The 14,107-nt window shown below is 72.7% G+C and overlaps 4 protein-coding genes across 4 annotated transcripts in view; 1 reads left to right on the forward strand and 3 right to left on the reverse strand.

Moving 5' to 3' along the window:
* The window catches only part of AURANDRAFT_66134 (hypothetical protein), a gene marked incomplete at both ends in the record, with an annotated part of 5,601 nt that extends 4,853 nt beyond the window's left edge, over window positions 1-748 (forward strand). Inside the window, one exon of the mRNA XM_009041258.1 lies at window positions 14-748. Coding sequence (XP_009039506.1) covers window positions 14-748 — 735 coding nt within the window. The remainder of the gene's footprint in view (window positions 1-13) is intronic.
* Window positions 749-6,423: 5,675 nt separating this feature from the next.
* Window positions 6,424-7,446, reverse strand: AURANDRAFT_3609 (hypothetical protein; the record flags this gene model as incomplete). The annotated part of the gene is made up of 1 exon (XM_009041252.1): window positions 6,424-7,446. A coding segment is annotated over one exon (1,023 nt), but the record flags the coding sequence as incomplete, so codon positions are not given.
* A 297-nt stretch (window positions 7,447-7,743) lies between these two features.
* On the reverse strand, window positions 7,744-8,307 carry AURANDRAFT_30370 (hypothetical protein; the record flags this gene model as incomplete). Its single annotated transcript, XM_009041391.1, has 1 exon — window positions 7,744-8,307. One exon carries the CDS (start codon window positions 8,305-8,307, stop codon window positions 7,744-7,746), a length of 564 nt encoding a protein of 187 aa, XP_009039639.1.
* A 1,997-nt stretch (window positions 8,308-10,304) lies between these two features.
* AURANDRAFT_6565 (hypothetical protein) lies at window positions 10,305-10,913 on the reverse strand (the record flags this gene model as incomplete). Its single annotated transcript, XM_009041390.1, has 1 exon — window positions 10,305-10,913. A coding segment is annotated over one exon (609 nt), but the record flags the coding sequence as incomplete, so codon positions are not given.
* Window positions 10,914-14,107: the final 3,194 nt, after the last annotated feature.

Raw genomic sequence — 14,107 nt, forward strand, 5'->3', positions numbered from 1 at the left:
CTCGGAGGCGCAGGCGCTGGAACACCTCGCGGGCAAGCGCCACGCCCGGGTTCGGCGCCACGCGTCGTCGGGCCTCGTCTGCCCGCGCTTCGACGCGGCGCTGCGCTCCGCCGGCGTGCGGCGCATCCTCGCCATCGGCGACTGCCACGGCGGCAAGGCGCTCGGCCTCTTCTCGACGCTCGTGCGGTCCCACTTCGAGGGCGGGAGTATGTACTCCTGGGTCCACGGGAAGCGGTCGCTGCCGCCCGTCGAGTCCGTGCTCGTCAAGAGCGACCGGCGCGGGCCGGGCGTCGTGGTCATCGCGTTCAGCTACGGCGAGATCGACTGCCGGTGCCACGCGCGCACCGAGGCGCTCGCGGCGCCCGACGCGCTCGCGCGAGCGTACGTCTCGCGCATCGAGGCCTACGCCGCGGACGCCGCGGCCGCGCTCGGCGCGCGCGTCGTCGCCGTCGCGCTGGCCGTGCCGCCCGCGAGCGACCAGGGCCGCGACAACCCGCGCGCGCCGTTCGTCGGCCACCTCGCGGCGCGCGTCGCGGCGACGCGGCGCCTCAACGCCGCGCTCGAGCGTGCGTGCCGCGATTCCACCGTCGCCTTCCCCGGCGCGGACGCGTGGCGCTTCGCCGAGGACCCGGCGACGGGCGGCGGCCTCCGCGCGGACATCTCCGACGGCCACGTCCACGTCGCCGCGGCGGCCTGCGGGCCCTTCCACGCCCGCTGCCGCGCGGCGATGCTCGGCGCGGTAACTTAGCTCGGATCGCGGGACCGCGCGGGCCGCGCGACCAGGACCGCGGGCGCCTTGGCGTCGTCGACGGAGAGCTTGAGGCGCATGTAGAAGCGGAGCCGCGGCGGCTTCGCGAAGGGCCGCGGCGGCTCGTCGCCGTCGTCGCCGAAGGACGCCGCCCGGCGGTCCGCCTCGACGTGCGCGGCCCAGACGACGAGCGCGCTCTTCGCGCCCGCGAGGTGGGCGCCGGGCGCGCACGCGGTCCCGCCGCTCGCGACGTAGCGGCCGCACGGCGACGCGCTCAGCGCGTACGCGGGCCCGTTGAAGCCGCCCTCGAGGCACGCGACGAAGGCCAGGCGCCGCCCGGAGACCTCGTAGCAGAAGATCTTCCGGTCGACGCCCCGGAGCCACGTGACGCCGTCGCCGCGTTCCAGAAAACAGCACGACCAGACGACCGACGACCCGTGGTGGAGCGTCTCCCGCTCGAGCATCGTGTCCGCGAAGGAGGGCGCGACGGGGGCGTAGGCGCCCGTCGCGGGGACCTCGTGGAAACAATAATTCCCCGCGCAGAGCCACGCGCCGTCGCGCGTCGCCGCGCACCGAAGCGCCGTCGACGACATCGTCGACGCGGGGAACGCGAAGACGCGCGTCTTTTCCATGGACGCGACGTCCAACAGGACGAGCTCGTCGCGGAACGCGCCGTCGTCGACGCTCGCGAACGCGTAGAGCACGCGCCCGGCCGCGCCCGCGACGTAGACGCGGCCGTCCGAGTCGCCGACGACGACCGTGTTCCCGCGCACGGCCAGCGCGGTAATGCGGCGGCAGTCGGAGAGCGCGCGCCGGCGCGCCGGCGCGTCGACGCCGTCGACGCCGCGGGCCGCGGGTCCGCGCGCGTCCATGCCGTCGACGCGGCGGCCGCGCGCCCAGCCCGGCTCGTCGCGCAGGACGACGCCGCGCCCGTAGTCGTCGACGTGGGCGAGGCAGGCGGCGCACGGCTCGTCGAAGCCCAAAATGCGCCGCCCGAGGCCCGTGGGGCCCGAGAAGGCGTCGCCGCGGCGCGCGGCCGCGCAGAGCAGGGCGACGGCGCGGTCCTCCCAGGTGAAGGTCTGCGGCGCCGGCGAGTCGCTGCCGCGCGACGCGTCGTCGTCGCTCCAGCTCCGGACGCGGCGCGAGGTCATACTGTCCGTCGTGCGTCACGGCTCGATGTCGCGCCTGTGACGCCCCATCTTGCGCAACCGATTATTGAACTTTTTCTGCCACAAGAGTCACGAGCCCATGGACATGCTCTACCTGCTGTGGGCCGCAGCGCTCGCGGCCGTCGCCGCTGGACACGCGCGGCAGCGCGCGCCGATGAGGATGACGCTAAACACACAACAACACCCAACCTCGCAGCACCTCACGCGCTCGCACATGCTGCGCGCTGCGATCGCCACGACGCTTTGCCCGAGGCCTGCCGCCGCCCGCGACTGCTTCGTCGTGACGGCGGGCGCGCGCGCGACGATCCGCGAGACGCTCGACAACTACGAGCGGTCGCAGGACCCGTCGAACCTGCGGCCCGTGGCCAAGGACTTGATGCGCCAGGGCGGCCCGCTCCGCGAGTGCTTGGACTCGGCGTCGCGGCTCGAGGCGCTGCCCGAGGCGACGCGGTTCCACGCGCGCGACGCCATGGAGTACATCGCGTCCGTCGGCGCCGGCGTCGGCGCGAGCGCTTTCGGCCGGAGACGAATACCCGCATAGGTCGTCGAGTTCGACGCCTTCGACAAGCTGACGAAGGAGTACGAGCCCAAGGCGTCGCAGATGTACACGCCGCAGAAGCTGTCCTACTCCCTGCGCGCGTTCGAGGCCGCGGACCGCGAGCTGAACCTCTTCGCCTTCGGGCTGCGGCAGGCCGTCGGCGCCGGTAACGGCTACTACCGGTAGTCCCCCGCTTTGGGCGCCTTCACGGCGCGGGCGCGCGACGTCGGCCGCCACCGGTCGACGACCGCGCGCGCGCCCGGGACGGCGGCCGTCTCGCGCGCGAGGTCCGCCCAGCGCGCGGGGCAGACGACGGTGCGCCGCGCGCACCGCTCGAGGTCCGCGAGGTCCCGCAGCACCCGGTCGAGCCCGCGGACGTAGAGCGCCGCGTCGACGGCCGTCAGCGCGTCGACGACGCCGAGGACGCCGCCCGCGAAATCGTCGAGCGAGTGGCGGGGCACGCCCTTGTCGTCGTGCGCGTGCTCCGCGGCCTCCGCCGAGGCGCAGTCGCAGCCGTCGGGCAGCGCCCCCTCGAGCCGGAAGCGGAGCAGGCACAGCGACTCGTGGTAGAGCTCCGTGAGGCCCACCATGTCGAAGCGGCCGAGCGTCGCCGCCGCGAGCGCCAGATCCGGGTTCGGCCCGACGCCGCGCCGCCGCACGTGGTGCACGTCGCTCCGCGACGCGCCCAGGGAATTGCGCGTCCACTCGTCGCCGCCGAGGCGGCGGCGCGCGCCGCGCGCGGCGGCGGGCGCGCCGTCGCCGCAGGTCAACGCCCGGGCCATCATGTTGCTCGGGTTGTAGCAATCCCAGTCGCCGCCGCCGTCCCAGGTCCAGGCCGCGTCCGCGAAATGGTCGAGCCAGACCGCGAAGCCGTCGCTCCCGTTGGGGAAGGGCGCGGAGCCCGGCGCGAGCCGCGCGAAGGCCTCCGTGTGCTTGCGGCCAAAGTGCGAGTAGGCGCACTCCATGTACTGCGACAGCACGTGCGCGCGCGGCGCGCGCAGGAACGTCAGCGCGTTGGACCCGTTCCGCGCGTTGCCCGGGTCGTCCCAGTAGCACTTCTCGCCGCTGTAGACGCTGTAGCCCAGATGCTTCAGCTCCTCGGCGAGCGACGAGCCCCCGGTCTTGGGCACGTGGATGAAGCGGCACTTCGACGCCTTGCGCTTCACGCAGCCGCCCGCGCGCCACGCGTCGAGCACGCGGCCGCAGGCCTCGCGCACCTCGCCGGCGCCCGCGACGGCGACGACGACTGCGGCGACGATGGAACTCGTGGTCATTCCAATGAAAAAAGGTGGGCTGCATAGCGCGTCACGATGCACCGCGGTGCAGATCAACTTGGCGAATTGCCGCAGAGAGAGCAGCATAAGACGTTCAGCCTCATGTCTGCCTGCGTCCTCGCGGAGGAGTACCGCTGCAAGGCCTGCCGCGCGCCGCTCTTCGCCGCGGCGCGCGTCACCCACGGCGCGGACGACGCCTGCGCCAGCTACTTCCTCGACGAGCCCATGCGCTGGATGGGCCCGCTCCCCGCCTCCGGCCCGGGCAAGCTCGTCTGCCCCGGCTCGGGGAAGCGGCCCTGCGGCGCGAAGCTCGGCGAGTGGAGCTGGACGGGCACCAAGTGCGGCTGCGGCGAGTGGGTCGCGCCCGCGTTCCACGTGGCGAAGTCGCGCGTCGACGCGCGAAGGCGAAGGACCGCCGCGGCCGCGGGCCCGGCGGCGTCGGAGGCGCTCGGCGTGTCGCTCCAGTGGATGCGCCTGTCGCCGCCGCCGGCCGTCGTCGTCTTCGTCGCGCACGAGACCGCCGCCGCCGCGCGGCGGCAGGTCGAGCGCCTCTGGGGCGGCCGTTTCGTGACGGACGGCGACATGGCCTGGCTCTTCGTGGACGCGTCGGCGCCGCCGGCGGTCGTCGCGGCGCTGCGCGTCGAGGTCGCGGAGCGGGGCGTCGCCGCGGACCGCATCTTCCTCGGCGGCGCGGGCGCGGGCGCGGCCGTCGCGCGCGAGGCCGCCGGCGGCCGCGGCGCGACGTTCTTCCTCGCGCCCGCGCCGGCCCTCGCCGCGGCGGGCCTCGCGCCCGACGCCCTCGTCTGCGCCGCGACGGACGACCCGCGGCCCTTCGAAGCCGCGGCCGGCGACGGCGTCGCCCGCTTCTCGCGCCTCGAGCCGGGCGTCCTCACGCACGGCGTCGTCCGGACGTTCTGCAACTGGCTCGAGCGGCGCGCGGCCGCGGGCTAATGTCCATGTGCTTACCGGAGCCTAGGAATTCCTAGTCGCGGATGGGCGCCGGCGGCGCCGCGGGCTCCGGCGGCGCGAGGTCGTCGTCGACGTAGAGGCTGAAGCCGAGGGGCGCCGCGGCCTTGGGCTTGGGCGCCTCGAGGGCGGCCTCGGCCCAGGGCGTCGGCCCGCGCTCGTTCTCCTTGACGCGCTCCTGGAGCGTGCCAAAGTCGGGCCAGTCGTCCGCGTCGCCGGCGTCGGCGTCGAGGCGCGACCGCGGCGCGTCGTCGACGAAGATGGCGAAGCCGCCCTGGGGCACCTGGGGCGGCGCCGGCGCCGCGCCCGCGCGCGACCCGAGGCCGCGCGCGGGCCGGGCCCGCGCCGCGCCCCCGCGGTCCGTCGCCGAGGCCCCGGCGGCCCGCCGCGGGCTCGGGCGCCGGGTTCGCCGCCGCTGCGGCCTCGCGCCGCTCCCGCCGCGCGTCCAATGCCGCGCGCTTCGCCGCGAGGACGCCCGCCGGCGCCGCGTCCTTCTGCGCGCCGCGCTCGTAGAGCTCCGCGGCGGACTTGAAGCGGCCCTGCGACTTGGAGCGCCCAGGCCGCCCAGAACGACGCGCGGGTCTCGCCGACCTTCTTCTTGTGGATGAACTTGAAAGCATCGTCGGGCTTGGCCAGGCGGTCGACGTAGGCGAGCCAGACCGCGACGTAGCGCTCGTCGTTCTTGTACGCGGCGTCGTCCTTGAAGCGCCGCGCGCACCGCTCGCGGACCTCGAACGCGGCGAGCGCGTCCGTCGGCCGCTCCCGCTCGAGCCAGGCGACGTACGCGAGCCACGGCGCGAGCGGGTCGTCCGAGTCCGTCGCCAGCGCGGCCTCGAGCCGCGCGCGCTCGTCGTCGGCCCCGGCGGCGGGCCCGGCGACGACGCCGAACTTGCGCGCCAGGTCTTTGACGTCGCGCCCGCCCTTGCGCACCGCGACGTTCTCCTTCGACGTCTCCCATACGGGGGCGTCCATGTCAGCCATTTGCTTTCTGCGCGTGTGGACAGAGCGCGCGCGAGTGACAGCGCAAGCAGGTGGCCCAACGACAACGACTCGATGGCCCACAACACTGTCGGCGCGCGTCGCGACGATGGGGGGGGTTGCTCCGGCAACGTCGGCAGTGTCGCGCGACGGCGGCGTCTAAAGTCAGGTTTTTTTGCATGCGCCGGGAGAGGTCCGGTGGCTACGCTCGCGTGATGCGAGCTCTTTCTAACTCGACGATCTCGGCACAATATCCTCGAAAAAGGACCGCCTACGTACGAATACGCGCGTATACGCGCCAGCCATGCGCTGCGTATAGGTGCAGAACGGTCGCTTTTTGTGGTCGGGGCGACGCCCCATGACCCCTGGCGTCGCCCTGGACGGTTGGTGAGTGCCGGAGACGCAGTTTCGGTGTCGGTCCAAAATCCACCCTACGGGCCTCGTTCGTCCACCGCGCTCCTACGGACAAATCCGGCACAGCCGATCTCGCCACCATCGATGGTGTTGGACGTGCCCCTTGGTTTCCTAGTCGACGGTACTATGAAGGTTCGATCGCGCTCAAGATCCTGACTTTCGAGTACAGCGTCGCTGCGCTAGAGGGGTCGGCCGGGGCGCCACTGCGGAGCAACCCCCCCCCTCGCGACGCCTCTGTGCCTCTCTCGCCGACGAACGCAGGACCTGGCCGCGCGCAGCCCCGGTCCTCGCGGCATAAAGAAAGCGGAGTTACACTCAGCGGAGCCCGGAGTCGCAGGCGGCCTTGATGACGGCGAGCGCGCGCTCGGCGCCGTCCGCGGTGATCTGGTGGTGGCAGACCATGCGCATGCGCGTCGAGCCGGGCACGACGAGGAAGCGGACGCCGCGGTCCGCGCAGTGGTCGACGAGCGCCCGCGCGGAGAAGCCGAAGCGCGCCTCGTCGAGGCCGAAGTAGAGGAGGTTCGTCTGCGGCGCCTCGACGTCGAAGCCGAGCGCGCCGAGGCCCGCGGCGAGCGCCGTCGCTCGCGCCGCGTCCTCCGAGAGCTTCGGGAGGACCTCGTCGAGCGCCACGAGCCCCGCGGCGGCGAGCACGCCGGTCTGGCGCATCGTGCCCCCCAGGCCCTTGCGGAGCCGGCGGCACCGCGCGACGAAGTCCCCGGAGCCGGCGACGACGGACCCCGCGGGCGCGCCGAGGGCCTTGGAGAGGCACACGGACAGCGAGTCGTAGGGCGCCGCCGTCTCCGCGAGCGCCTCGCCGCGGCGCGCCGCCGCGTGCCAGACGCGCGCGCCGTCGAGGTGCGCGGCGACGCCGAGGTCCCGCACCGCGGCCGCGACCGCCGCGCCGTAGCCCGCCGGGAGCGCCGCGCCGCCCCGCAGGTTGTGCGTGTCCTCGAGGGCGACGACCTTCGTCGCGGGGAAGTGCTGGTCGTCGACGCGGACGAGCGCGCGGACCGCGGCCGCGTCGCCGATCGTGCCGTCGGCCGCCGTCGGCACGGCGCGCGCGTGGGCGCCGCCGAACTGGGACGCGCCGCCCTGCTCGAAGATGTGCACGTGGGCGCAGTCGCCGACGACGTACTCGGACCCGCGCTCCCAGCAGTGCGCCAAAATCGACACGAGGTTGCCCATGGTGCCGGTGGGCACGAAGACCGCGGCCTCCTTGCCCAGCAGGTCGCCGACGCGCGCCTCGAGCTTCGCGACCGTCGGGTCGTCGCCGAAGACGTCGTCGCCGCAGACCGCGGCGCCCATGGCGGCGCGCATCGCCGCCGTCGGCTGCGTCACCGTGTCGGACCGCAGGTCGACGACGGGCTCGGCGGCGGCGAGTCGCGCGACGGTGCGCGTCGCCGTCTGCCGCGGCGCGACGAGCGCCGTCGCTGCGGAGAGGAGCAGCGAGAAGCAGCGTGCGGCCATCATCTCGAGTTGTGGAAATCAGCGAATTGAACAAGTTCTTGAATTGAAGCTAGGTTGACCTGAAGGGGGTGCGCGCCCGACTGCGTCCGTCCGGGGAGGGGAGGGGGGGGCGTAAGTTGCCGTCGTAGCAGCGCTCGAAATTAGGCGGTGTTCTGCGCTGCAGCAGGGCGCTCGCGCTTGGGCTTTCGACTACTCCGCGGCGGGGTGCTTCGGGCAGCGGACGCGGTGCTCGAACAGGTAGTCGATCGCGGACTCGATGGGCCCGTCCGCGAGGGGCAGGCCCGGGATGATGGACAGCGCCACGACGGACGGGCCCCATCGTCGCACGACGACGTTGCTCATCGTCTGGAACACGTACTTCTCCGAGAGGTGCACCGTGTTGTGGATGACCAAGAACGGCAGCGTGAGGCTCGCGAGGAACTGGAATAAAGCGCTGTGCGCGAGCGTCAGCCTACCAAACGCAAAGTCTCGAAACTCGTCACGGCCGCGGGACGCTGGCGTCCGCTTGATGTGCGTCGGCGTGCAGCCCGGCTTGTGCGATTCGACGTAGCCGTTGTAAAAGACGTCCCCCAGCATGTACAGGCCCGCGACGCCGTAGGTCGCCCGGACCGCGGTCGCCGGCAGCACGGCACGGAAACTCTCGCCGACGTCGGAGCTATAGGCCAAATAGTGGGCGTAGCCCGCGAACCGCGCCGCCGTGTCCCGCAGGGGCAGGATCAAGTCCTCCTCGATCTCCCGTTCCACCAGCTCCATCACCTTCGTCGCCTCGCGCTTGACGGCGGCGACGCGGCCCTCGTCGCTGCGAGCGACGAGCGAGCCGCAGGCGACGCACGCGACGCGGCCCTGCAGGTGCCTCAGGGCCATCATCGTCGCCCGTGGAAATCAGCTGCGGTCGCGAGGACGTCGACGAAGGCGTCGGCCGCGACGACGTCGACGAAGGCGTCGGCGCGTAGGGCGACGGCGCGGGCGTCGGTGGGGCTGCCCCTGCTCCATCGACTGTAAACGGCAGCAACTGCGAGAATCTTGCGAAATGGATGGCTCGCATCGTCGGCCACCCTGGCAGCCCTCGCTTGTCATTCCTCGAAGAGTTCGCCGCCGCACAGCACCACCACAAAAGCAGCACCATGGGCAACTCCAAGAGCCAGCTCTCCGTCCCCGCGCCGAAGAAGATCATCTACTTCGGCGTCAAGGCCGCGGGGCTGCCGGCGACGATGTGCCTCGAGGTCGCGGGCCTCCCGTACGAGGCCCAAAAGGTGGCCATGGAGGAGTGGAAGGACCTCAAGCCCACGACGCCCACGGGCGTGCTGCCCATCGCCGAGTTCGCCGACGGCACGAAGCTGCCCGAGAGCGGCGCGATCCAGCGCGCGTGCGCGGCCGCGGGCGGCCTCCTCGGCACGGGCAAGGACTACATGATCTCCGAGATGCTCATGGGCCTCACGGCGGACTTCTCGAAGAAGGTCATGGGCAACGTGCCGACGATCATGACCGTCGGCGACTGGACGGCCGAGAAGACGGCCAAGTTCAACGACGAGATCAAGGACGACGTCCTCGCGTTCCTCAAGAAGTACGACCAGTACCTCTCGGGCGACAAATTCACGGAGTCCGGCGTCACGCTCGGCGAGATCGAGCTCTTCTGCAAGCTCGTCATGTTCAAGAACGCGATCCCTGAGGTTGCGACGGGCGGCCTCAAGCCCTTCTTCGACCGCATGGCCGAGGTGCCGGGCATCAAGAAGACGCTCGCGGGCGAGTCCCAGTTCGGCGAGCTCATCGACTACATCGTCGCCTTCCCTTAGAGGATGGATCTGTAGGACCTACTCAAGTAGGGAGGCTAGCGACTTCTAAAGGACGGCCACGCGGGCTGGTGAACTTACGCGACTTTCGTCGGGGTTGTATCAGAGGCCCGTCGAGCGGCGGTTCGTCGGAGGGAGGGTCGCGGCGGCCGGCGGGCGGGACGCGTGGTTGAGGCCTTTGAGCGGCGTGACCGCGGCGCGGCGCACTCGCCGCGGCGCGGTCTAGCTACGTCGCGAACCCTGCCGGGCAGAGCGCCGCGCACCGCTCGGGCGTCGCGCCGTGGCGGTCCAGAGCCGCGGCGAAGAGGCGGCGCGCCTCGGCGTAGACGTCGTCGTCGACGTTGCGCGCCGCGCGCGGCACCGTGCGGTTGTGCGGCTGGGATCGGAGGTGCTCGAACTCCACCGCGAGGCAGGGCGCGCCGAACTGGAGATGGAAGAGGCAGATGGACTCGGCCCACGAACGCGAGCTCCCGGAGCCGCGCGATCGCGGCGTCGCGCGTCTTCTCGTCGGCGCGGCCCTTTTCCGTGCACGTGCCCCGCCCCGCGAGCGTGCGCGCCATGCACCCGGCCGTGGCCTCGGCGAACTGGCGCGCGTTGTGCGCGCGCGGGCCCTTGGGGCTGAGGACGCCGTGGATGTTCACGTGGTGGGGTAGAGCCAGTGGTTGGTCTCGTAGGTCCGCTGCTCCTCGCGCACGGACTGGCTGCTGATGGGCGGCCCGTCGGCGTTGCCCGACGCGAAGAGCTGGAGCTCCTTGGCCGCGCCTGGGCAGGACAAGAGAGCGAAATCCCCAACTTCAAAGGCTCCTATCTCGGCCGTTTTCCACTCGTTTCGGCTGATTTTTGGACGAGCGATCATCTCTCGGAACGGTCTCGAAGCGTGGATGCTTTTTCTAGAACGGGCGCGCGCGGAACACTCACATTGAAGCGACGTTGAATCACCCTTGTCCTGCCCTGGGCCGCGCCCGCGAGCGGCGCGGAGATCATGATCCATTTTTCCACGTAGGTCTCTTTCCAGGCGTCCGTCATCGCGTTGAGGAAGTAGAGAGTCTGCAGGCCGCCCATGGAGTGCGAGACGAGCACGGCGCGACCCTGGGCGTCGACGGTCTCCTCGACGAGAGCTTGGAGAGCGGCGACGTAGGTGGAGGTGAACGCCGGCGTCTCGTCGCCAATCGACGGCAGATCGACGTCAGGAGTGTAGCGGAAGTCGTAGGGCGCGCCCCGGAGCGTCGAGTTGCGCTCGTAGCCCTCCTTCACGAGGGCCTCGACCATGGCGCTGAAGGCCGCGGAGCCCTTGAACGGAATGGCCGGGTCCAACTCCTCGAAGCCCTCCGTGGAGCCGAAGGACGGCACGCGCGTCGACACGCCGGGCATGTTCCGCGACGCGGAGCCGTTGAGGGCGAGCTTGATGTTGTCGGACCAGCAGTCCGTCGTCGCGACCAGATCCGTGGCGTCGAGCCAGATTCGGTACCAGTCGGCATTCTTGGAACAGTACCAGTGGGGCGTCGCGGGCTTGTCGACGAGCTTCGCCTCTAGCTGGTTGCTGCCGTCGCCGGGGACGATGATGACGGGCGACAGCGCGGCGGATGTCGCGGCGAGGAACGCGAACGCGAGCCGCATGTCGGGGCAGCGCGTCATCGATGGGGAGTTATTGTTATTTACTGCTGCAAGTTGCTGTTCAAGGTCGCTCGCTAATTAGCCACTAATTCTTGGCAAAGCATGATCGCATCCTGCGCGCTGCGGCGCCTCCCAGGCATGAGCTACGGCGCGCGACCAGGCCACGTAGCCATGAGCCGCGCGGTGCTGCGCCGACCGGTCGCCCGCGAGTCCTCGACCCTCGCGCGCGTCGTCGCGACGCCGTACCGCTTCGCCAAGTTCGCCTTTGAGAAGTGGTGGGTGCGGCGCGCCGTGCGCGCGGCGCGCGTCGTCGCCATCGGCGGCGCCCTCTTCGGCTCCGGCCGCCAGCTGGGCATCGTCGAGTACGCCAACGACCCGGCGTCCAAGGAGGCGGAGCTCCTCGAGGCCGTCGCGCGGGGCGCGGGCGCGACGCGCGTCCACGTCTGCGGCGAGCGGCGCGCGAGCTGCCCCGAGCTCCAGCGGAAGGAGGGGCAGGTCGAGCCCGTCGTGCGGCGCTGCCTCGAGGCCGCGCGCGCGCTCTGCGCGGCGCGGCTCGACGCCGCGGACGCCGGGAGCGGCGCGCGCGCGGACGCCGAGGCGGCGCTGGCCCGCGTCTCCGGCGCCTGGAAGGTCGTGCTGTTTTCGACGTCCGAGGAGCGGCCGCCCATGGTCAACGCCTTCGTCTCCGGCGTCTGCCCGCGGACCGTCTTCGTGTCCGAGGGGCTGCTCGACGTCCTGCGGCCGACGGCCGACGAGCTCGGCTTCTGCCTCGGCCACGAGCTCTCCCACCTGCTGCACGGGCACACGGAGGAGAAGATCTACTGGCGCGCGGCGACGGGCTGCGTCCAGCTCGCCGTCCTGGCCTTCCTCGACCCGAGCGGGCTCTTCGCGTTCGCGGGCGCGGAGTTTCTCCAGCGCGCGGCGGACCTGCTCCTCGCGAGCCACAGCCGCGACCACGAGGACGAGGCGGACCGCACGGGCCTGCGCATCGCCGCGTCGGCCTGCTTCGACGCGCGCCACGCCGCGTCGTTCATGTCGAAACTCGCGGACCACGGCGGCCGCGGCCCCGCGTCCTGGCTCGCGACGCACCCGTCCTCCGACGACCGCCAGGCCCGCCTCGCGGCGCTCGCGCGCGACATCCACGCGGGCGCGCCGGAGTACGCCGCGCGCTGCCGCCTCGTGCGCTCGCGGCTCCCGCGCTTCGCCTTCGACGAGCCGCGGCCCTGGTACCGCCGCCGCCCGACGCTCCGGGCGTAGCTTCGTTAGTGCGCTCGTGGGTGCTGGACATGGGCGTTTGGGATTATCGACAGCCTTGGGAAGGGTGAACATTTTGTTGAAGTCTGCGGCAAAAAACATGGCGGCAGCGCCGCGCGTCGCCGTCGTCGGCGGCGGCCTGAGCGGGTCGCTGGCGGCGCTGGGCCTGAGGGCGAGAGGCCTGGCGCCCGTCGTCTACGACGCCGGCGCCGGCGACCGCCTCCGCGCGGCGCCGTTTTTCCGCGCGGAGCACGACCGCTTCAGCTCGCTGCTGCGCGCGCTCGAGCAGCGCGGCGCCGCGGCGCCCTGGGCCGGCGAGTTCGGCATCCTCGGCAGCCGCGGCGGCGGCTACCTGAGCAAGGCCCACGTGCCCAAGAAGCGGCCCGCGGCGGGCGCGGCGCCGCCGCCGCCGCCGCCGCTCCGGGACAGCGGCGACTTCTGCGGCTTCGTGGACGACGGCGGCGCCGGCGCGCTCTGGGCGGCCACGGGCGACGTCTGCGCGAGCCTCCGGGCCATGGGCGGCGGCGACGCGCCGACGCGGGAGCGCGTGTCCGAGCTGCGCTGGCTCGGCGGGTCGTGGCGCGCGACGGCCGGCGGCGGCGAGGCGGACTACGACGCCGTCGTCGTCGCCGGCCCGCCGGCCGTCGCGGCGGCGGCGCTCGGGACCGTCGCCATGGACGGCGACCACGCGGCGCGCCTCCGCGAGCTCGGGGACGCGCTCGCGGCCGTCCCCGCGGCGCCGCTCGCGTCGCTGTCGGCGACGGTGGCCGGCGTCGACGCGCCCTTCGACGCGGCGACGGTGCCGGGCTCGGACGTCGTCCAGTTCGTGGCCCGCGAGCGGTCGAGGCGGCCGGACGCGCCCGCGGGGTCCTGGACCGCCGTGTCGACGTCGGCGTTCGCGGCGCGCGGCGGCGCCGACGAGGAGCTGGCGGACGAGCTGCTCCGGCTCCTCGCGCCCTTCGGCGCGACGGCCGTCGAGGGCCCGCGCTGCGACCGCTGGGACGCGGGCCTCGCGGACGGGTCCCTGGAGGCCTGGTCCCGGGGCGAGGAGGACGCGATCTTCCTCGAGCCCTTCGCCTTCGCCATCGCCGGCGACTTCGTGCGCCGCCGGTCCTGCCCCGTCGAGTCCGCCGCGCTCAGCGGCCTCGAGGCGGGCCAGCGCCTCGGCGAGTTCCTCCTCGCGCAGGCGGAGCTTAAAAACTAGTCCTCGAAGGAGAGGAGGTTCGTCGCGCGCTTCGCCTGCTTCGGCGGCCTCGCGTCCGTCCGCCGCCGCTTCGGGGGCGGCCGCGCGCCGGCGACGGCGACGGCCTGCGCGCGCGGCGGCGGCGGCGCGGCCTCGAGGCGGGGCGGCTCGGCGGCCTCGAGGCGGGGCGGCTCGGCGGCCTCGGTTTCGTCGCCGCCGCCGTGCCACCGGAGGCTCGACACGCCGCGCGCCTCGAGCGCGCGCCGCTCGTCGGTGGCGACGGAATCCTCGGGCAGGACGAGCTGCGGCGCGTCCGAGTCGACGTCGCGCCGGTTCGCGCCGACGCCGGGAAGCCGCGCGCCGCCGCGCGCGTCGCCGTCGGGCCGCGCGTCGATGCGCGCCGCGGAGCCCTTGTGGACGCGGACGCCGGCCTCGACGCGCGCCTTCTCCGGCTTCGGTTGCCGCTTCTTGAACTGGCGCTCGCCGCCGAGCTGGCGCGCGGCGCGGTCGATCTCCTTCTCGCTCGCCGCCGACGTCCAGCGCACCATCTTGTCCTCGAGGGACGGGTCCCACGTCTGGTCGCCGGCGGCCATTTTTTGAACCACAGTTAGCACAGAGCGACAGCCATACTCTCGTGGGGCAGCTCTTCGGCTAATGAGGCCTTCAGGGTGACGGCAACCAGCACTCAGCCAAAAAAAGAGCAAACTACACC

Source organism: Aureococcus anophagefferens, assembly GCF_000186865.1.
Source record: "Aureococcus anophagefferens unplaced genomic scaffold AURANscaffold_20, whole genome shotgun sequence".
Lineage (NCBI taxonomy): Eukaryota > Pelagophyceae > Pelagomonadales > Pelagomonadaceae > Aureococcus > Aureococcus anophagefferens.